At 39.4% G+C, this 23,912-nt stretch overlaps 1 protein-coding gene across 28 annotated transcripts in view; it reads left to right on the plus strand.

The window, feature by feature from the left end:
- Positions 1-23,912, plus strand: part of MAP4K4 (mitogen-activated protein kinase kinase kinase kinase 4) — a 190,891-nt gene that overhangs the window by 104,097 nt on the left and 62,882 nt on the right. For 27 of the 28 annotated variants that reach the window (XM_035001817.1, XM_035001818.1, XM_035001819.1 and 24 more), the window contains exons 4-8: positions 13,130-13,255; positions 14,498-14,608; positions 18,592-18,682; positions 20,749-20,879; positions 23,416-23,470. In XM_035001817.1, the coding sequence (XP_034857708.1) occupies positions 13,130-13,255; positions 14,498-14,608; positions 18,592-18,682; positions 20,749-20,879; positions 23,416-23,470 (514 nt within the window). Of the gene's footprint in view, positions 1-10,199; positions 10,291-13,129; positions 13,256-14,497; positions 14,609-18,591; positions 18,683-20,748; positions 20,880-23,415; positions 23,471-23,912 lie in introns of those variants that run through there. The other variant, XM_035001825.1, reaches the window with a different exon arrangement.

The raw sequence follows: 23,912 nt of genomic DNA on the forward strand, positions 1-23,912 counted from the left end.
CAACAAGAAGATCTAACAATCGTAAATATTTATGCCCCTAACATGGGAGCAGCCACTTATATAAGCCAGTTATTAACAAAATCAAAGAAACACATCCACAACAATACAATAATATTGGGGGACTTTAACACCCCCCTCACTGAAATGGACAGATCATCTAAGCAAAAGATCAGCAAGGAAATAAAGACTTTAAATGACACACTGGACCAAATGGACTTCACAGATATATTCAGAACATTCCATCCCAAAGCAACAGAATACACATTTTTCTCTAGTGCACGTGGAACATTCTCCAGAATAGATCACATCCTAGGTCACAAATCAGGTCTCAACCGGTACCAAAAGATTGGGATCATTCCCTGCCTATTTTCGGACCACAATGCTTTGAAACTAGAATTGAATCACAAGAGGAAAGTCAGAAGTCAAATACATGGAGGCTAAAGAGCATCCTACTAAAAAATGAATGGGTCAACCAGGAAATTAAAGAAGAATTAAAAAATTCGTGGAAACAAATGAAAAAAAACACAACTGTTCAAAATCTTTGGGATGCAGTCTTAAGAGGAAAGTATATAGCAATACAAGCCTTTCTCAAGAAACAAGAAAGGTCTCAAGTACACAACCTAACCCTACACCTAAAGGAGCTGGAGAAAGAACAGCAAATAAAGCCTAAACCCAGCAGGAGAAGAGAAATAATAACGATCAGAGCAGAAATCAATGCAACAGAAACCAAAAGAACAGTAGAACAGATCAACGAAACTAGGAGCAGGTTCTTTGAGAACCTTAAATTTTAAAGTCAGTTTGTACCCCACTCTGTGTCTATGGTTAGTTAGGCGAACAGATCAACCTAATTAATTCTGCAAACAGGCTATATAGTACTCTTGTGTGTCAGTTTTTAGTTCAAGGCTTAGGTATTCAGTAGAAAGCCTAGTTATTGAATATACACTGGTGTGTAAACATCCATGCACAGTGAGTGAGCACTGTTGATGAACTCATACATGAGGTTGCCAATTTATACTAAGCCTGACAGGAAAAGAGGGAATTTTCTTGATTTCTCTTACAGATTTGTTTTATCGATAACTTAGTCTAGGCTCAGAGAATTTGAAAGTAGTTTTGCTGGCCTGCGAGTGTTGTTGCTTCATCCTGTATGCTACGTGATTCCTCTTGTCTGGATTTCTTTTAAACTCCTTCCCAGCATCCTTAGGTCTGTAAGATCTGCCCTACATGCACCCAGGAGATCTTTTCTAACCCTCCAGGGCAGCTAGTTGCCCTTTTCTGACTCTGTCACTGGCCTTCGATTTCTGCATCCTGTCCTGCTGTCTCTCTCTTTCCAGTGCCTTCACAGTGTCTTTTACAAAGTGGGCCCTCAACATGCTGATCGAATACATTGGTACCAGCTGATGGGCATACATAGGGACGTGGTTCTTGCTAAAAGGCTGTTAAGAAAAGTGACTTAGCAACTTCCTAGCCTTCATTTTTGGGTCATGGTAGATGGTAAATTTAGCAGTTTATATTGCTGGGTAGGGGCAGATGAGTTGGGCAGGTTCCAACATGGTAACATCCTTCTTTGTTCTTAGAGGAGTTTGGGTTGGTGAATGACCTTTCAGGGTCTTCACTGGACAAATTTATTTGAACATGTAACTAAATGAATTGCATTTTGATCTCTGTAAATCAATGTTTTCTTTCAGAGGAGATGCCATTTGAAGTATTTACTTTGTGTGTTCTGATGGTGATGATTTACTTTCTTTTGTGCAGAAATCCATCCATCTCCCTCCCCCCCCCCCCCCCCCCCCCCCCCGCCCAAGTCTTAGGAGTAGGCATGGGCTAATTGGTGTTCTTTTTTCTTGCCCTCTGTGAGAGTTCTCGTTTTAAACAGTTGTTCTTACTTGGGAGGCTCCACACAAACACTCACCATGTGTTTTGCTTCCATGTCATTCAGAATACAGGGGGCCAGTTATCCCAAGAAAGGGAGGACTGCCATGTTCTTTAGGGAGTGGCACAGTTTGACCTTTGCCAGACGAAGAGCATCTGTAGTGTCCTCAGGCCTTCCTTTCAAATCTGTCTTCCGGTGATTCCAGCCTGCAGTTTAATTTTTCACTGTGTGTGTGGGTGTGTGTATGGAAGGAGGAAAATGGATTAAGGAACATGATCTCAAGTTAATGAGCTATTTTTAGACCAAAATGACTTACTACAATTTTGTGAGATACATGTAGTAGACTGCTGTAAAGTTCTACATAAACTGATTAATAAGAAAAAATTTGCTAATCACTTATTTTTCTGGTGATGTAAAAAAAAATCTGTACCTTTCCTTTGCTTTAAATAATTGCTGTACAGCAGGCTTGCTGCTGGTTGGGGTGGGGTGGGGGGACTATATGAGGTAAAAGAAGCAAGGTTAAGATAGGATATGAATTTATGTCTTCAAAATTTGTGGAAATTTTATTTTGGTTGGCCTGTTTAAATTGGATGACTTTAATCCTATATTATTGCCTTCCATTCTAAAGATTTATTTTATGGAAAATACTTTTTATTCCTATATGCAATAGAATTTACGTTTTAAATAATAATCCTGTATATCATTTAAGATCACATTTAAGGAAAGGTTTTCTGATAAAATGCAAATAGTACTCAATATCAACAGTAATATGTATTGTGTTCAGAACATGTCTCAGAATGAAAATACTTGAAGTTGAGGCGGAAAGAAGTGCCCATGGTAGTTGTAACATTCCTTAAGCCTTGGGAGTATATTGATTAATACCAATCACAGAACAAGTCACCTTACTTCTAGTTAAATTGCATATTGAAGATAATTGGTCATCTGTTTCCTTCAGTCTTAGGAATCTGGATTTTGGTATCTTTTCATGTTTTTCCAAGAGGAGCACCTGCAGTTTATCACCATATCCTTGTGTGAACAGAGATAACTGCATATAGGCTTAAGGACACCTGTTGCTAATCATTCTTAGCACTAGACCTAACCTAACTATAGCAGTCAGAAAGAAAATGGTTACGGTGGTGTTACCTGTTTTAATTGCTGGCCGATGGGTTAGTTGATGGCTGGCGTCCTTGCCTAGGCCTTCTTAGCCCGTCACAGCAGTGAGTCGGTAAGCCTGGCAAAGTGTGTGCTGTTGAATGTCCACCTACCTGTTGCCAGAGGCAGGTGATGCCAGAGATTTATGTGGTTTGAGTTCAACTGGGCTTCCTCTTTTACAGGCTACTTTAGGAATGCTTTGTGTGAGTACCTACTATGTGCTAGGCACCATCGGGGTCTTTTTTCATTCACCCATCCTGGCTTGTGACTTAGTGGCCAGTAATGGCTTAGGGTTTCTCATTGTACACGCAAGGACGCTGAGGCTCAAGGATTTACTCTCTCTACACTCGGTGTGATAGGCACTGTCAGGGTACAGAGATGAACAAGATAGAGTCCCTGTCTTTGGAGCTTATGTTCTCATAGAGAAGATAGATTTTAAACTAATCGTTGTGGAGCAGTGAACAGCTATGAAAAGTAATAATCTGTCTCCAGAGCATGTGGTTTCTGAGTAACTGAATGTTTTCATTGCCTTTCCGGATTCTTCTGGAGCTTGAGACTTGCAGTTGGCATGGGGCAAAGCTAGAGTGAGACTTCTAGAGAGGAGGGGCTTTCTTCAGCTGGGAGGCTAGGGGATACATTTTGATGAATTTCTGTGGCTATTATGCAGTATACTGGTTTTTGGTTCAGAATAAAACTTCCCTTTTGGGTTTTATTAAGTGATGTGGGGTCAGTTCACATATCTAGTCCAGTGCAAATGGTGGTCCTGTGGAATCAGATCCCCCACTAGCTGGTCAAGTGTAGTCCTTTTTCTGTTGGGATTTCGAAGCTTCTGATTCCATATTCTCTTTTCAGATGATTTGGCGTGTTTCTAAAAAGTAGAGAAAGGTGGGAGGGAGACACATTTTAAATAGTTTTCCTAGTTGGAGTTGAAAAATAAGGAGATGAATTTTAATTACTGAAGTCATTATTTCTGGTGCCATTCTGTAGCTTTCCTCTGCACCACAGTTGTGAGAAATGATCACACAGATTTAAGTTTTGATTTTACGTGTTGGAGTGGTCTCCATGTACGTGCTAGTAAGTTCCATCTTACCCAGAATGTGAGTGGATGCAGTGTGATATTGCCAAATGAATGATCTTAACCTGAATTGTGTCACCTAAAAGCTCTTAAATGGGGGATGTCTGTCAGCATTTAGAATATCTTGATTCTATTTTCTGTCTTGCCCAAAGAGATATTTGGAACTTAATCATTGTCTTCTTGAATCACTTCTATGGTAAGCATCTTTGAATACTCAGAGCTCAGGGAATGGTTCTAAATATGTGGTTTCCACAAGGATCTTCCAGAGACTTCTCCAGGCATGTGAAATGTGTGTCAGAAGTCACTCAGTTGTATTTGAATGTAAACTGCCATTTCAGAACAAAGAAGGGAATCCCTTTCCAGATATGCAAATTATCCACAATGAAGAGAATTATTTGAAAATAACAAAATGGTAGTATACATACCTTTAAACTGGAGCTTCTTTCCTTTTTGTGGTAATTGGCACAGTTGGTCTCCAGAGCTTGCTGGTGCTCTCTGTGCTGCTAGCTCTCTCTCCTCTGTGGTCTTTGTCCTGCCAACTCCAGCTGCCTAGTCTTCCCAGCCTCTCAACTCAGAGAATTGCCTGGGCTCCTATTGGGTTTCCTCCTTCTGTGAGAGACCCTGAAACCTCTCTCAAGGCAGTAAACTGGAGCAATTATAAAGCTTCTCTGATGTTTCCCATCTCTCAGGGGTCAACTATCATTCAATCCCTGATGTCCAGGGTCTTAAAACTTTTTCATATGTTTTGTCTATTGTAGTTGTTCAGTGGGAGAATAAATCTGGTCCTTGATAATGCATCTTGGCCAGGAGCAGAAGTGCCCATCATTCCTTTTAACTGAAGACATTTTTCAGAGCCCAGCCTTTATCTGATTTACCATGTCAGATATGAAGCCGGAGCCTTTGTGTTTGTGAGCACACAGATGGATCCAGTAGGAAATGCACAAACATGTACTGCTTAGCATAGCCATACCTTCCTCAGAGCTGTGCCACTTGTTGCCATTTATTACTTGGGCCTGATTTTAGGGTTTTAAGCAAGACTTTATTCAGTGTGCACAGTATTCTTTTCTGGCTTGAACTATGGGAAGCTTCATGGAGTTTGCCACTGGCTTAGGGAAGAATGTGAATGGACTGGGGCAAGATTCTCTTTAAGCCATCCTCTGGCAGGTCAGGAAGGTGAAGATAGCATGATGGTTGCTCCTGGACTCCATTTACCTTCTCATTTGCTCTAGGATAAACTTAAGCTTGAAAGATCTTGGTCTTAAGAAGTTACAGGTCTGGATTGGTACCATTGTAGAAAACAGTGAGAAATGACTGTGAAGGCCAGAGTTCTATGCTGCAGCTGACCCAGTAGAAGGCAAATTAATCAGCAAGGTTCTGGTACTTCAGGCTCCCATCAGTTTCTCCTCACAACTGACAATTGGTGGAAGGGAGATTGGCAATGACTCTTGAACAGCATGGAAGGGGTCAGGACCCTTATTCCAGGGAGACAGAGGGAGCCAGACCGTGTGAATTGCCAGAACAAACTCATTTTGAATTCTTACGGAGCTGTCTCCTCTAACCTGAAGTCTTCTCTTAACTTTTCTTTTTCTAATTAGGAGAATAGTACGTGTCAGTTATAGAAAAATAAGTAAGTTAAAGAAGAAAATATCTATAATCCAGAGATAATCTTTGATAACATTTCTTTTTTGCTTTGTGTCTGCTCCTTAAAACATGTATGTAAATACCTAAATATACTTACTTGTGTTGTAAATGGCAAAATGTTGATGTCAAGAATATATTTTATCTTCTGAGCATTTGGGGTTACTGATCTCTTTTTGGTCTCATAATAAAATTGCAAGTTTGATTATATAGAGGAGGAAGAAGTCTTTCCTTCTGTCCTTCTAGGTTCTTGACTAATGCCCCTGTAACAAAAGATAGATTAGCAAGAGAGAAACAGAAGTGTATTAATGTGTATCTCATATATATTAGTGGGAGTCTTTGCAAGAAAAACGAAGACTCAGAGAAATGGCAAAACCCAAGTGCTTTTATACTAGGTTGAATAGAGAGAGGCAGTAGTGGAAATGTAACTAAAATATATGGGGAGGCTAAAGGAAGATAAGAGATATGTTAACAAGATTTGCTTGTATCAGAAGTCTCTTGGCCCCAACTCCCTGTCTCTGGTGATAAGAATGTTTTTTCCAGTTGGTATAGGAAGGACATCTTTCACATGGGAATGTTATCTCTTGCTTTTAGGAAGAAAAGGGGAGGTTAGCATGCCCTCTTACACCTGCTGTTTTTCAAGTGCCCTTAAGTCAAAATAACCCTTATGTCAAAGCAGCATATTTTGGGGTGACATATTCTGGTTTCCTTCAATTATAGTAAAGTGTTTGAGTGGGAGATTTTATTTTGGCCACACTGAGCCTTATCTGGCGATCGGCTTTCCATTTCAATCAGAGTCTAGGTTTCAGGTCCTGCTTTAGGTTCCTATACTTCAGGGTCCTCTAGAGCAGGTACTCCTGTTGTGTCTGTATCTGTGTGTGTGTAGCTAATTCCCTCATGGAGGAAGAAAATGGATGGATTCTGAAGTTAAGTACTAACATGAACTGTTTCAAGTTACACTACCGAAGGCATTTGTACCCATGGTGTTATGTCCTGTAGATTGGAGCTTGATGCCAACTGTTAGGGCTTCTGGGTTTTGATGACAGCAAACTTTGGAAAGTTGTAATGGTTTCATTTAGTTCCGAGAGGAATCGTGATGTGTCTTATTTGACTTGCTTGTTTGAGTAAGAGTATCATGTTTATTTGCCGTGTTGAGCTTTTAGGTAGGGGGTTATTGCAGAGATGTATTTTGGCCTCCTTGTGGTTCTTGGTGTCAGTCATGGAAGCATCAGTCTCCCAAGGCTGTTCATGAGTAAGAAAACGGAGTGAGGTGTATTCACCATCCTGCATCATCTCGTCACAGCCTCAAGTTGTCCCTCATCACTCACCCCAGCATGTCCATCCAGGCGAATGGTGCTATTGTTTCATTCTCTTCTTTACCACACACTTTCTAGGTACCAGTTGAGTGATAGAATCTCATTGAAATACAGCCAGTAAAGTGGTCTGACAGACTTTGTAGAAGACAGAAGAGCTAGAGGGCTCTGTGAGTACTTTGTTGTGCCAAGTAAAAGTTCTGTGTGGTGCCTGTAGACACAAAAGACAGCAGGGTAAGGGCCTTGGGGCCATTGCCCTTAGACTTTGGAGTCCCAGAAGAAGTTCATTGAGTAGCAAAACTAGAGAGTGTGTCTTTTTGTCTGAAATGGGTCCAAAACAGTGTTTGTTGTTTTTTTTTTTAAGATTTTATTTATTTGTCAGAGAGAGAGAGCACAAGCAGGGGGATTGACAGGGAGAGGGAGAAGCAGGCTCCCCACTGAGCAAGGAGCCCGATGTGCGGGACTCGATCCCAGGACCCTGGGATCTTGACCTGAGCCGAAGGCAGCCACTTACCCGACTGACCCACCCAGGCGTCCCAAAACGGTGTTTCTTCTTAAGATGTCTCAAGTGTCTGATTTCCATTTGGTTACGTTAATTTTGTAATTTTTCTGTTGGATTTTTATTCTGGGACTGACTGATCTTGGGAGAAGTGGGCTGATTAATTTTAAAAACATGCCATTCCTTTCTCAACCTACAGAACCAGATCCTGTAACCTTATTTTGTTCCAGAATTTTGCCTACATCGGTCTGTTCACTTTTGTTTGGTTGAGTTGTCAGTGAATTTAAGTTGTATAACTTTTTGTGTGTCTGAGTAAAAATAATAATAATTTTGATTAATTCAACTGGTATGGTACTGAATAATACTCTCAGGTATAATTGGGATTTGTCTGTGAAAGGTCATCTGTTCTCATTTTTCTACTAGTTCACAGTCACAGAATGGAGGGTTTGGTAAGAGTTTACTAAAACAAAAAATAGATAAAACTGGTCTTTTTTTCTTTTTTTTTCTTTTAGAAATATGCCCCCCCCCTTTTTAAAAGATTTTATCCATTTATTTATTTGACAGAGAGAGACACAGCAAGAGAGGGAACACAAGCAGGGGGAGTATGAGAGGGAGAAGCAGGCTTCCCGCTGAGTAAGGAGCCTGATGCAGGGCTCCATCCCAGGACCCCAGTATCATGACCTGAGCCGAAGGCAGACGCTCAACCGACTGAGCCACCCAGGCGCCCCTGGTCTTTTTTATTTTCATTCCAAGTGTATATTCATTTTTACATTTTGATGGTGAAATCTGACAGATATTTGTATATCTCATTTTATCAGCCCTCTCTCCACTGGCAAAGATAGAGCGAATAATGAATTACCCTTCCTTTTTTGTTCCAACTATTATTAATGGGTAGATCTAATTCTGTAAAGAATTATGCTGGGAAAAAAGATGATTACTCAGAATATTTCTCAATCCTCTGGGTTGTTCCCAATTAACTTATCTGAAGTCTGCCTGTCTCTCCTTACATCATTACTGCCATCAGTGGAAGGAAAGAGAATTTGGGTAACAGTTTAAAAAACATTTTAAGGAGTCAATTTAAAAAAACGCACTCATAATATGTACTCCTCTGCTCAGATGGTGGAGTGGGCAGGGTTTGCCCTATGACTTATTTACAAATCCATAGCTGCTTTTGAAAATTACCACTATTCAGATGTTTCCCCCTCCTCCATCCTCTAAGCAGCCAAGGAAGGCAACAGAAAACTACTTGCCTAGTCCTATTCCAGTCAAAGACAAAGACCTTTTCTATGAGAGTTGGCTCTCCTGGTTGGAGTCCAAAATGCTAATTGGCATCAGCTGCATTAAATCGCTGAGTGGAGCCTAGCAGCTGCCTCATCATTGGAGAAAACCAGGAGGGAGCCTTCCTTTTCTCACCAAAACGTCCTCTTTCCTTTCTCTAGTTACCTTTAGTTTAGTTTAGTTTAGTTTTCATCTGTATATGATTGTGCCCTTCTACTAAAGAGGAGAATGAAGGGCAAGGTCGTTTGGACTTGGCCTAGACAGATGGGATATATAAACTTAGGTCATGTCGTTTTGTCCATTCCACTTTCTTTCATATATGGGGTTGTTGTTGTTAAATTTCAGTTCTAGCCTGCCCGAACTCTGTTTTCTACTGTATTTTCTCAGGCTAAATGAGGTGTTTGGTGGTGGTAGTGGTGGGTATATATTTAAATGTTTGAATGAGACCACCAAACTTGCTTTTAACTAATGACCAAAAGGAAATTTGAATTCAGAGGTTGGTTCATTATTACCCCAAAGACATGTATTATATACATTAGTCATAATTAGGATTCCAGATGTAGTTGGCTCAGAGCCATTGGCAGATTCTGCATTTCTGATGCTTTTTCTCTAAGGTGGGCATTCTTAATTAGTATATGACAATTAGTGGTGCTAAATATCCTTTTATTTTATAAGATGTGTAATAGTCATTTTTGAATCATAGAAGCAAGAGAAGGAATGTTCAAAGTATTGTATAAACTAGTTCCTAAAACACTAATTTGAGAGGACAATATGTTCCTCTTGATATTTTTGGTAGTTAAATTTCATATGCTTCCAGGATTTAACTACTTAAACCTCAGAAATACTCTGGCAAGTGGCATTAATCTGATTACTATATTTCCAGATGATACTTGGATGTTTCAGTGTATTGCCAAACTTGATTGTATTTAAGTTGTTCTTATATCATATTTCATTGTTTCTAATATGTAGCCCAATTTAAAAAAATGTTACAGTGTATGTCTGTGGTTCATGGTGAATCATAGTTCATTACATAAAGTACTTCAGTATCTCTATCTAGTGGCATCTTGGATTTAAGGAAATAGATTGTGCTGTGATAATCTGCCAGAATTATCTACCATTATGCATATTAAATGTCTTTCACACCAGTGACTAGCACTGAATTTAAGCCTGTGACAATTTTTAAATGTATGAAATGCACAAGAATTTCAACTCCATGGGCTCTGAAAACATTAAGTGCCTCTGGAAGCTCTTAATTCTTAGAAAAGAATGGCAAACAAGTCAGATCCTAGAAGACATTGGTTTGTGTCGCTAAAAGAAAAAAAAAAAACAAAAACAAAATACGTTGTGATCCTTAATTATTGCTCAGGAAGCTTCTCATGGGAGAATTGTAGAAGTGAAACGTACTGGCAGAGCATCCTATGAAATAATGACCCTTGGAATAATTTAGCCAATATGGGGAATGGAGGTAAGTAGTTAGGGATGAATCAATAAAGCAGTCTTGAAACCCAATAAGATGCACATACTGCATGGCATAATTGGCTGCAAATACACAATTAAAATCAATATTTTTATTTCCCTTATTTTAGTTCAACATTGTTCTTTTTGCTTGCTTTTTTATAGTCTTTATACCCCAGATCTTTGTACGTTGACTGATTTTGGATAAAAGGAAAAAAAATCAAACCTTTAGTTCAGTTTCTAGTCATCTAGTCATAGTCCAATGGAAGGAAAATGGGATGTTTAACTTTTCAGGGCCCAACATGTTTAGCCATAGGCCTGAATCCAGGAGTGACACCGCATGCCTTTCTACTAGAGAATGTTTATGGCCATAGTCAGGTGCTTTTTGTTAGGAACCTATTGGTCTTGACAAGTCCCATTTGACAAGTGCATTCTGTCCCTTTTGCAGACACATGACACAGCAAGGGCTCTGCCACACGAACTGCAGAGTTAATAAGTAAGATTCATGGATAGCGTGAGAACCAGGGGAAAGCAGGGGAACCATGGGAGTGAGTTGTCAGTTGTGGTGACTCAGGACGGAACAGGCTCCATGTGCTCTGTGCCAGCAAGTTGTGGTCATTACACACTGCCTGTGATGTGAACGTGTGGAAAGAGCACAAGATAAAGCTTTAGGTGAATTGGGCTTTCTAGTCATGTTTGGGGCATGCTTCCTTGTGCCTTACATTAAAAAAACTGTCACCCTTTTATGTTTTAGTATAAAGTTCCTTTGAAGAAAGGTCCCAAATAGAAGTGTGTTCTTTTGTAATACTAGCCAGGCTAACCACTGCCCGTCCCCCTCCCCAAGGCTAAACACTGCTTTTGTTTAGGATTAAGGTAGTTTTCCTAGTTATCCAGTATCTCAGTTTTTATTGCTACTTTAAATTTAAACATGGCCATGTTTAAATCAGATTGAAATGATACGCATGTGGTGTATTTTCATATATACAGGGTTTGAATGAGAATTAGTGCACACAGACTGCTATATAGACTGTATGTGTCTATGTGGCTTTGCTTCATATTTGCATCTACCATCTGCCAGAGTCACGTGACAACTATGCCTATTAATATGCTGTAATATTCTGATACTTATGTCTGGGGACCAAGCTGGAGGCCACCATCTTAAGAATCACTGTTCTAAGATGATTCCATGTTTTGTTACATGTTGTTTCTAAAGCGGTAGTGTACAGCTGAAAGTTGTATTTTAAGAAGACCTTTTCTTTGGGGCGCCTGGGTGGCTCAGACAGCTAAGCGTCTGCCTTCGGCTCAGGTCATGATCCTGGGGTCCTGGGATCGAGCCCCGCATTTGGCTCCCTGCTCAGCGGGGAGTCTGCTCCTCCCTTTCCCTCTGCTGCTCCCCCTGCTTGTGCTCTCTCTCTCTGTCAAAAATAAATAAAATCTTAAAAAAAAAAAAGACCTTTTCTTTTTCATTTGGTCTCATCACTAATATCTAATTAATGATGTATCTTTTATCTTAACCGTATTTTCCAAACCAAACTTACTTTAGGTTTATGAGGCCTTATGAATGGTTTTTGGAGCAAGGCTGCAAGACTCGGTTTCTTCAGCTGTGTGCATCCACATGGATACACTAGCTTTCACATGCACGGTCTTTCTCTTTTTCTCTTAGACACGCACATACAGGCATCTTGACTGCTCAGAAACCCTGAGTCTTCCTGCAGAAGGAAGAACATCAGTTATAAGTAGAATGAATGTGCCAATGGGGAGAAGTGAGGACATTGTACGGAACCAGTCATTAAAGGAAATTACAGAGATCTGATTATCACATTTTTCTTTAAGATCTTTATCTTCCCTCAAACGTGGCTTTTCTAGCCAGAGCTGGTTTTTCTCTTTTCCTCCACCTTCTCTCCTCTTCATCACTTTAACTCTGCTTTCCCCTGGTTCTCATGCTATCCATAAATCTTACTTATTAACTCTGCAGGTCGTGTGGCAGAGCACTCACTGTGTCATGTGTCTGCAGCAAGGGACAGAATGCACATGCTGTTGCAGGTTCTGCCCTGGGGGTGGATGAGAGAGAAAAGTGGAGACTGGCAGTCCTCCCCATTCACAAGGGCAACTTAGTTTTATTTTCCAGACCTGTGCCTCCATCTGTTCTTTCATCCCCCTTCTGATCTGCTCACACAAACTCTATTTCTTCTTCTGCTCATTTTACTTTAATAAAGCAAGAGGCTGGGGGATGAGCCAAGTCTAAAACAACCTGCTGTCACTGAGTGATGTTTTATTACTGTGGGTCCACCGGACTCACCTGAATCTCTTTTTGGGGTAGAGGATCTCATTAAGCCTGCCATCCATCCAGGGCTTGCGGTGCCGGTCTGTATTCAGTAATCTGCCTGTGGCCACACCAGAAGGTAATGTTCTGGTGTAAGATTGTCATAGGTGAACCTTCTCTGCCGTAGCTGTGCCAGATGATTTCTGTTCACAAACATTTTCTAGAAAAGAAACAGCCTTTCCTTGTAATTAGTTGAAATAGTATCAATCCGTTCTTTTCTCCCCCCCATTTTTTACAAATGAGTAAATTGAGGTTCAGAGGTCATAGTTTGTGGGAAAGCTGCTTCATCTACCTCTTATATACCTCTGTAACTTTCATACTTATGTATTTCTTGCAAAGCTTATAACGGCATTTCAAAGGAGGAGTCCTGTTAAAGTCCCCAATTCTTGTCACAAGGATAAAGTGAATGTGTCTTCCACTATTGCTGGAGGGACTGGGAACTTGTGTTCTTGCCTATGGGTGGGGAAGTTAAAATTATGCATGACATTCAAAAGCCACACATTTTATTTTTTTATTTTTTCTTAAGGATGAAGAGGAAGAAATCAAACTGGAGATAAATATGCTGAAGAAATACTCTCATCATAGAAATATTGCAACATATTACGGTGCTTTCATTAAAAAGAGCCCTCCAGGACATGATGACCAACTCTGGGTAGGCAAACGTTTCCCAAGCATTTTGTGTGGTTTCCTCTTTGGTGATACTCAGAGGACATTAAGGACCTTCTAGAGGGAAGGGAGAGAAAAACAAACTCAAAGGGGGTAGTGCCTGTTATCTTCCTTGGCCTTCTTGGTTAAAGGTATACTGAATGTTTATTTTTATGTTGATTTCACATTGCATGGAAAAGAGTTAACTTTATGTTTCAGGAATAAAATGGCATGTTTTAAAAGGAATGTAACCAAATAGCAAGGAAATTAGGAGCTTGAAAAATCCATACAGTAAAAACTGTATTTATGGAAATTAATTAATATGGAAGTGCAACTAAATGCATCTTCTTTACAACCTGGAAGTAAGGGACAAACATACAAGTATTAATAATATTAATGATAACAGTTAATTGAAAACAGTAAATTCCAGGGAAATTTCTGGAATTAATATATGTGCAGTCTTATCTCTTATTCAGCCACATCTATACTGACGATGATGACACTGAGATGCTGTCAGATCTATGGTTAGCACATTGGTTATGCCAAAGGTACTGGACTTATGAAGCAGGAAGATAAATACTTTTTCTAATTTTTTTAAAGCCATTATAGAAAATTTGTAACATTTTGCTTTAATTTTAACCTTTATTTTCATTGCCCAAATCCAATCAAAGTTAAAATTTTAAAACAGCTCAATTCAGTTCATTTTCTAGATATTTAAAAAACATGCTTTTGTTGATACTAAATGTTGTAAACATTTAGGTATTGTAAATAATGTATTTTTAAAATTATGTATTGCTTAAAATAGCATTTCTCTGAATATAAAGTAGTTTGAGAATCATAATGTGTGAAAGAGGATATCTTTGACTCTGGCAAATGAGAAAAGATGTTAGAGTATCTCTATCAGATATCTGATAATTGGGTACTGATTAAGGACAAAATGGTCCTCCCATGCCCATGTACTTGGGAGGGAGGAGGAATACTTCAGAATCTCTGTACTGGGGGATGTGCTGTAAAATACCAGAAACTCTTAATCTCCTGGACCAAACATACACAGTGAATAAATTGGATGGTGAAATGAGCTCTCAGTAACTTGGATGCTTCCAAAATGATCATATATCCAGATCTTTAGGAAAGGCGGAAGGAGTTAGATTCTGCTTTCCTGACTAATGTCCACTGTGTACTGATCGTGGTGATGCTCTCGCTGGTTGCTGGGATGTGCTAGTCACCGCCTGTCTTTTCTGCCCTGTAGCTTGTTATGGAGTTCTGTGGGGCTGGGTCCATTACAGACCTTGTGAAGAACACCAAAGGGAACACACTCAAGGAAGATTGGATAGCTTACATCTCCAGAGAAATTCTGAGGGTAAGGAGAAGGTGTCCCGTGCATGGTCTTGTGTTCCCATTTTCATTTTCCTGGCCCGAAATATTTCTCTGCATTAGTTATAACTGTATAGATTGTTCTTTCATGACAGCCAAGGGCTCTGTGTAACTAGCTGGCTTTGATTGTTTAAGCTACATCATGGTTTTGATTGTGACAAGTATCTAAAGAAAGTAGACTTAAACAAAAATAGTTTTTTGCATTTCCCTGAATTCACCCTCCAGGTGTTAAAAACAAAATCCAAGTGAAGAGAAATAGTCTCTGTTGTTTTTATCGGAATCCTTTGTCTAAGCTTATGAATCAATATTAATGTTGTCAAACGCTGGCTCTCAAAAATCATCTTGTGGACTTTGGCATTAGCTGTTAGATTCTGTTGCAGTATTAACAAGGAAAAGTTTGAATGTTTAATGTTGTTTACAGCCATTTGGAAAGCCGGTTTATGATGTTAAAGTTTCTGAACTACTGTTTTAGCAGATTCTAAATGATTGCTTTCAGTAGTAGAGCTATGCTGACACGACAGGCAAAGGGTCTGTATATTTTGCATTTGAAAAGTGCATGTGTTACCGGTGAGCCCCTTTCCTTTGGCCAGCTGTCCCAGTTTTTCTCTCTACTTTACCCCTTAATTACACATTTAAATTACTTGGTAGGATTTCATTTACCCACCACACTTAAAAAATAAAGACTGTGGAGTTAAACTGGAATCTAATTTTTATGCTTCTCTCACTAATAAAAAAACCTGTTACTTATTTTTTTTTACTTATAGGCAAATATACCCTACTTTTATGTTTGAATTTCATAGAGGACTGTAGGTTTAAAAAATGCTGTTTAGAATTCACAGAGATGAATTTTAATTCCTTTTTATTTAGATGTTTTATGAAGCCCTTGAAAAAATAAGCAATTCCCTTAAGAAAATTAGTTGTAGGGGGTGAGGTGGGAGAACCCTCTTTTTGTAATCACTCTCAGATTTCATTATTAAAACATGAGGGTCCTATCTTTTATGGTTATTATAGGAGGCAGAGTCTAAAAGTACAAAACTGAGTATCCTGCCCTGCACTACTATGAAGGAGTTCAGCAAGTGGGCAGATGTATTTATTATGTTAACAACTAAAACTCTTGGCATGGTCAGCAGGAAAGAATAGTGGTTAGAGTGAGTCAGACATGGGTTTGAGTCCTGCCTTTGCTACTTACCTGCTGCATACCCCTGGCAAAGTTACTCCCCTTTCAGGGCTTACTTTCTTCTGTAAAATTAGGATACCAATCCAATGAAGGGAGTACCACTGTAATGAGAATTAGATGAGTTGGTATATATGAATCATTTAATGTAACATGTGGGTACATAACTGATTGTCAGTAAATATAGTTGTTGTTATTGTTTTCCATTATAAACATATACATACCTTTTCTATATATAATTCCAGTGTGGGATTTCTCAAGTGGAGAACTAGATTTTAGTATAAATGTCCTAGGCATCAAATGTATTTCAGCCATCAAAGACAATTTACATGTTTTTTATATATATAGGCAAGCATTGTTTACCTATCATGTAATAGGTATATTTAGCTATTTTAATTCCGTTGATCTCAGGCATCATTTCAAAGACAGCCAGGTTGTTTGAGGCCCCTGACTGTCAACCTGAATATAATACCTTAATGGACATCGTTTTGAGATACATCAAATGTTTTCCATCTTGGTGGGCACCTGAAACAAGTGTTTCCTTCATTTATATTTCATCTAGAATGGGTTTTTTTTCCTACGACAAAAGTCTAAGTGAACTAAAAACAAACAAGCCTCTGGATGAGTCAGTGTGTCATAAGCTAGTGTGTGTTTTTCACAGGAATCACTGAGAGTCCACTTTGGTAAAGAGAAAGCAATATGGTAAGAAGGAGGTGAGCTGTTGGAATGCAAAGAGCCAGCCCGAGTGGATAACCTGGGTTCTCAAAGACATTGCTGGGTTAGCTCTTTTCTGCAGTGGCAAACTTGTCCTCATCCTTTAGTAGGTGTTAGATTCACATGCCGTTATTATGTTAAGATCCTCAAAAGGTTGAGAGTCATGAGCTTGTAGGCCTCAGGCTTAAGTAGGAAAGCTCTCTTGGGCTCGCCCACTGAAATCCTTGAGACAAGAGGTTTACCAACAAAGTCAGTGTGTTCATCCCAGCCCACTTCCACGTTTATAGTCTCCACAGCCATTGATTCGTTTTAGTAGAAACCGATGTTCATACTGAGTATGGGTACTTAACAGTGTTTCATAACCAATACTGAAGGACATCCTTTGACTGTTCCTTTGTTCGATGTCCATGAATGAGATAGAGTTACAGGAAAAATGTTTTCTAGCTTTGAAACATTGATGCATTTGCTCTAGGATGATATTTAGTGTGTATTTTTATCTGGACTATCTCTGCTAAGGAGGCATAATTGTGGCTTTATTTTGGCATGGAATAGTTGAACATACAAGAGTAGTTGAACATACATTCTCTCTTCATATAGGGAAAGATGTACTCGTTTAGAATAATCATAACTCAAGTTCACATTGCCTGCAAGGTATTAGACACACCTTGAGTGGTTTCACCTAGAGACACAGCAATCCTTCAGCAGTAGGACCAGGAAGTAGATGTTTCTTAACGTTTATCGCTCTTAAGAAACAAGAGTGCACACAGGCCACATTGAGAAGATGTGGATACTTAAGTTTGTTGCTAAGATAATCCTATGAAAGTATAAGAAGGGGGTTTGGGAAAGTTAGAGAATGTAAAATGAACTGAAGGTAGTAGAAGTAGGAATTATGAAAGAATTAGGGAAGCTACTTTTTTTGGTTTCTTCTTTGCTGTTCAGAGTTATGCCATGCTGAAAGGAGAGACTTTCTTCCTAACTATAGCACTAACATACCATATATTTTTAGCGCTTTTTCCCCTAGTCAGTGCTTTGTGGTATAACACTGCACATCCTGTGTGGTGGAAAAATAAACAGAGCTATCAAGTACGCTCTATTCTGCTTTATAAGCAGACTAGTAAGTTACTGTTTAGAAACCCCCTGTGTTAGAAAAATTAGTGTTCTAGAGCAGCTGCTATATTTAATGCATATCCTGCACAGTAATGATAATAGAACCTCACACAAAAAATCAAACAGGAAAATTAAATAAATGCTTGCTTCTGATCTAGCCTTTTTGAATTGAGACATTCCAGAATAGATAGCTCGTTTGTATGTTAAGGAGGCAGGCTATAGATTCGGCTTCTCTAGCTAAAGACAGAAAAAATACAGGAGTTGTCTCTCAGTTCATAGTTGGATGCAAAATGTGGTTTTGTCCTTCCCGCACCTCTCATAAGAGACATGCTCTCGGGCTTTGTTCCCGATACAAGGTCATCAGAAAGTGCTGTATGCCCAGTAGGGTTTATTTCCTTGGGAAAGAAAGCTATTTTATTTGAGCATAAAGCTCTTTCGATGGCAGAATTGTTTTACACTTGGGGTGGAGGTGGGATTGGTCAGCAGTTAGCAATTTGTCACTATGCGGTGGGAAAACGAAGCAGTGTTCAAGAGCCAGACTTGAAACCCCACTCTGGCTCTTTGTTTTTTCCCCTGGGATGGGTCTAGTTCAAATATACCCACAGGGTCACCCACTGAAAGATGGACGTGTAGCGTGGGAAAGGAACCACCCTATACACAAATAGCACAAATTACAGCAGAGAAACTGCAGATGGTAATCTAGAGTGTGTCTTCAAGGAGCAGCTAGAAACTGGTCATGTTGCTCACACGGGGGACCTAACCCGTTGGAACTGGGAGGTGGGTACTTCTTTCTGTTTGTGTGGTACTATTGGTGATGTCTTCCTGGAAATGCACTAAGACTGACTTGTAGTATGTTCTAAATATGGTTCATAAAACTTGTGGCCTGCATGTGTACTTTGTTATAAAAAGTGTGTTCCAGGCTCTTTATTTGCAGCAACAAAGAACTAAAATTCAGATCTGTCTCTCCTTTTCAGGGCCTGGCACATCTTCACATCCATCATGTGATTCACCGGGACATCAAGGGCCAGAATGTATTGCTGACTGAGAATGCAGAGGTGAAGCTTGGTATGTGACGCATGTGCCACATGATCTAATACTTGCCACTGGTGCAAACCAGCAGCACTCCCTACCTCGTTGGCATTTAGCTAAAAGCTCTGTTACCCACATTTTCTCTTTCTGTTCTATTTAAGAAGTGGGAAGTGGGCTTATTGCTTTGTCTGTCTCCAGCCTCCCTCCCCACCATGCTTCTCCCCCTGTTCTGCTCTCCATATAGTAGACAGACTAATGTTTAAATCAGATCATGGCACTTTCTTCTTTAAAGACAGTTAGTGGCTTCCTATTTCACCTGGAATAAAATCTGCATTTCTTACCATGGCCCATAAAAAGCCATGGCCCTTGCTACTTTCCAGCCCCATTTTGTGACCATCCTCACTTCTCTCCTTGTCCAGTTCACTCATTTTTTGACTTCCTTGGAATGTCTCGCAGGGTCTTTGCACATACTGTTCCCCATTGGGAACAGCTTTGAGGTTGCAGTTTTTCCCCTCATCTTCAGAGGCCTTCCCTAACACTCTGATCTGTATTCCCTGACTTTTTGATCTACGGCTTATTTCCTAGCTAATCCTGATCACAATTTATAATTACATAGCTATTTGTTTACATATATTTCTGACTTATTTACTAGAATTTAAGTTCTGGAAGTGTAGCAACTAGGATGTTTTATTTACAAGAGCATTCTTATCTGGCACCTAGCATAGTGCCTTAAATGTAGTAGGTGCTCAGTAAATTTATGCATGGGTGGATGGAGTCCAAAGTATCTTCCTGGAGATGATTTTATAATGGTTTTTCTGTATTTCTTGTTTCCTTTACCTGGTTTTGAAATTTTTTCAATCCACTTTTATATAATGGTTCTGTCAAATTTTTAACAATTAGCATTAAGTTTTCTTCCACTAAGGCATCACACAAAAAAATTGTTTATGCTTATAAGAATCTAGTCCATCTTTCAAAAATCTTAAGCACAGTAGTTACACCTTAAAAATAAAATCTTCCATTATTGCCTTCTTGTACAGTACCTCCATTTATTGCTCATCTGTGGAGCAATAGTGTGCCCATTGGGGAAATCCCCTCAAAGCTAAGATAGGAGGCACTTGAATTGTTCTCATTCCCAGTGACTCAGTAAGCTGTGTATTTCCCTGCGCTGGCCCCCTGGTGCTAGGACTGTGATGGTCCTTCCGTAATCACTTGGTGATCACTTGTGACTGCTGTCTGAGGTGCTGCAAATGGCATGTATTGCCTGGCCCAGGTGTCTCTGTGTCAGGACATGTGAGCCCACCTCCTGGCCAGTTGGTTTCCTGAGCATGTTCTGCCTACAGAAGTTGAATCTATAACCCAACCCCTGTGAGTGATTTCAGCCCTCCCTAAGGCCCTTCTGCAGGAGCTCATCCACCATCCTGCAGTCCTCCTAGGGGTAATGGCAGTGTGCATAGTGATGCCGCAAACATTCTGTTAGAGACCCTGGTCTTCCTGTCACCTCTGCCTCCCAACCTGAACTTTCCTCTAGACCACTGTCATTGTTCAGTGGCATGGGATGTAGGGGTCACTGTGAAAAATCTGAAGTCCCGGGTACTTTGAGGAGTGTTTCTTAGTATATTTGTGATTTAGCTTGATTCTCTTTATTGAATTCATTACTGTGTACTTTCCCGAAAACCTTTGTGGGTTTCTTCTCTTTCTGTGGTTAAGTGCTGCTTAAGCAAAGTCACATGGGTGTTAGTCAGTTCTCCTGAACTTGGAGCTTTCTATGACTTGATCTTGTTTGTAGCAGGCATGTTTCCTGCAAGCACTGAACATCCTAATTCATCCAAAAGTCCCTCTAGTGGTCACTGTCGTGGAAGCTCAGGGAAGTAGCTGGGTCCAGGCCGCCCAGGAGCCGGCAGACTGGAAGAGGATTTTGTCATTTTGGCAGCTTTGCTTTGGAGACAGTGCTCCTTATCGATGCTGGTGACCTTAAGGAGTTTGCATGTCCATAAAGTATTACTCTTTGAGTTTACACTGAAGACACCTCCTCCTCACATTTCTTCGTCTTGTGGCTTACTTGTTTGTTAATTATGTTCTACTCCTTTCTCTTCCTCCCACAGTTGATTTCGGTGTGAGTGCTCAGCTCGACCGGACGGTTGGGAGAAGAAATACCTTCATAGGCACGCCCTACTGGATGGCTCCTGAGGTCATCGCCTGTGACGAGAACCCAGATGCCACCTACGATTACAGAGTAAGCCTGTGCTCCGGGCCTTCACTGGGCCCCTCGTGTTCCTGAGGGATGGGCGCTCTGTTTATAGATAGCACAGCTCTTATCCCTTCCTGCTGGTTCAGTGAGGAAGGCTTGGGAACCTTGTTGCAGGTGCAGATTTTCCGGGGCATTACTGAGATGCTGTCTTGTTGTTGTTCGTTCCCTGTCACCTTTGTTCTCCTTACTAAGTAATGTACTGCTTTCACAGCAGCATGAATCACTGTCTTGTGCATAGAGCTTTTTGTCATGAGTAAGTTAAATACTCTGCCCTGTTTGCTGTCCTTTTAAACTTGAAGAATATATTATAATCAGATATTTATTATACTTTTAAAAATACTGTTGGAATATATAGCAGTAGCTTCATCTATGTGAAATTTTAGAGTATTGTTAAAGAGCTTTACAGCTTGATTTGGTACACAAATAAATTATTAGAGTGACCTCTAGGGACTTATATCAATAATGCACTTTTTTGATCCCAATGTAAAACCCATATTTGATCATCAGATTCGGGTTGAATATGTTTGCAAAAATTATTTTTTTTAAAAAATTGTTTTGCCATAATTAAATGAGTCAGAGTCTATTATGTACCTGTTAATGTTATTCAAACTTGAGTTCATATCTTTACACTTTCCAGTATATTTTAGTATTTATTATAAATACCCAATTAATGAAACTTATTTTAAGTTTATGGTATGGTGGAATTTTTATTTTATTTTTTCATATGCTGGAGTATTTTAAAATAGATTATATAGACTGTATGGCTTTTTACTCTTGAATATGTCATTTTGTTATCTCCAAAATTTGAAAACATCTTCCAGCATACCCAAAATATTATCATGCTTAAGTAAATGGAAAATAATTTCTTGGGGCACTTGGGTGGCTCAGTTGGTTAAGCATCTGACTTTGGCTCAGGTCATGATCTCCAGAGTCTTGGGATTGAGCCCCGCATCGAGCTCCCTGCTCAGCGGGATGTCTGCTTGTCCCTCTCCCTCTGCCTCTTCCCCTGCTCGTGCTCTGTCTCTCTCTCTCTCAAATAAATAAATACATAATCTTTAAAAAAAAAAAAAGAAAAGAAAAATAACTCCTTAATATGGAGTCTATAATTAGTCCCAACTGGTTAGTATCTGACTTATCCAAACGAGTGTTTCATATAGAACAAGACATTGTATTTGGCTGTTTGGCTACAGAGTATCTTTTAATCAAGGCTGACCAGCCCCTTCCTCTTTTTTTCATGACACTGACTTGTTGAAGAGGCAGTGTTCCACCATCCAGATTTGTCTTAACCATTTTTGAATTTTAATTTTACAGTCTTTGTAAGGCATTTACCTTGTTTCTTATAAACTGGAGAAATTCAATTAGTATCAAGAAAGACCTAAAGCAAGATTGCCCCAGGAGATGGGTATGGTTTATGTTACATCACACCAAGTGGCATGGAACATCTGCATGTCCCACCGCTGATGCTGCTGAGATTAGTCACTGGGTCAAGTTGGGTGAAATCCCTCCTTTGCACCCTATAGTAGAGAAAACCTCATAAAAATAAAGGAGAAATTTGTGGGCCTATCCTTCTTATAATCACACGTGTTTGAATTGTGTAACGTAATTATAGGTTATTTAGAAAATGCTTAAGCTGAGCAACTTTAAGTAATTCTTTCATTAGAATAGTATATAAACAAGAGAATGCTAATGATAATAACTACCCATGGTCTACTTTTAAAAATCTTGCTTGGATTTTAAGAAATCAGCCAATGTTTGTTGAGTGCCTACCACATGCCAGTCACAATTCTGGGGATACTAAGGTGAATAAAACAGACTAAAGTGCCTGCCCTCATGAAACTTGTATTTGAGTGGGGAGTGAAGTTAAAATTCAAATTTTAAAATTAATATTACAGGGGACTCAGAAGGAAGAGATTCCATGCACAGAAAGACAGCTTATTGCTCACCCCTTATTAAAGTTTGATGGGAGAGTGGAGAGGCTCATCAGCACTGTGATTCAAATTAGTGAACTACAGTAGATTTTATTAATTCAACTGTTGGACCTTTTATAAAAGAGTGCTTTTTTAAAAAAAATTTTATTTCAAGTATAATTAACATACAGTGTTATATTAGTTTCAGGTTAGCCTTTAAAATTTTAACATCTTAATTAAATTTTAGATAATAACATAAAACATAAAATTAAACATAAATCTGGGCCAGGGGTCCAGGTTAGTGAATGTAAAGAAATGAAATATACTGAGCAGCAGGGCACTCAGTGGCAGTTAGAAAGAAGCTTTTCTGTGGGCCACCTCTAGTTCAGTCATAGATGCGAGTGGTTCTAATTAGCAAACCAATTTTACCTTTATTTTTTCATTCATTCATTCATTCATTTGGAAGGTATTCTTACATATGTGTTTGCTTTTAATTTCATGGCAAACTTCTTTTCAAAAATGCCTTTATATCATTTGTGTGAGTAGCCAGCCGTGGTAAGTTAGTGGTTTCCTATCTAATCCAGTACCTGTAACATACTGTTTTATTTTTGCAGAGTGACCTTTGGTCTTGTGGCATTACAGCCATTGAGATGGCAGAAGGTGCTCCCCGTAAGTAACGTTCTTTCCTTTTTAGCCCAGTTGTTATATGTGACTTAAACCTAGTCTCAAGGCTTCAAACAGAACGGCTTCATGGGTAAAGCCATTCCTAGTGGGACATTCAGATGAAGGAAGCATAAATACAGTGAAGTTTTAGATGTAAAAGGATTCTTGGCATCCAGTGTTCCTTTTGAAGATCCCTGAAGTCTGTAGGTTACATTTTATCTTTTATTTAAGTTGTATTCAGATGTGTGACCTGAATTACGCTGACATCAGAATAATAGGCAGTAATTTTCATTTTACAATTTAAACTTCAATGAAACTAAATCCTAACACATGAAACTGGTCCTGACACATGAAATTTTAGTAATACTTCCGTTGACTTTACCAACAGAGGCATAACTTTTTATCTGTAGAATAAGGTCTGGGTTTTTTGTGGGGTTTTTTTGTTTGT

This window comes from Mirounga leonina, unplaced genomic scaffold, assembly GCF_011800145.1.
Source record: "Mirounga leonina isolate KUSES-001 unplaced genomic scaffold, KU_Mleo_1.0 Mir_125, whole genome shotgun sequence".
In the NCBI taxonomy this organism is placed as follows: Eukaryota; Metazoa; Chordata; class Mammalia; order Carnivora; family Phocidae; genus Mirounga; species Mirounga leonina.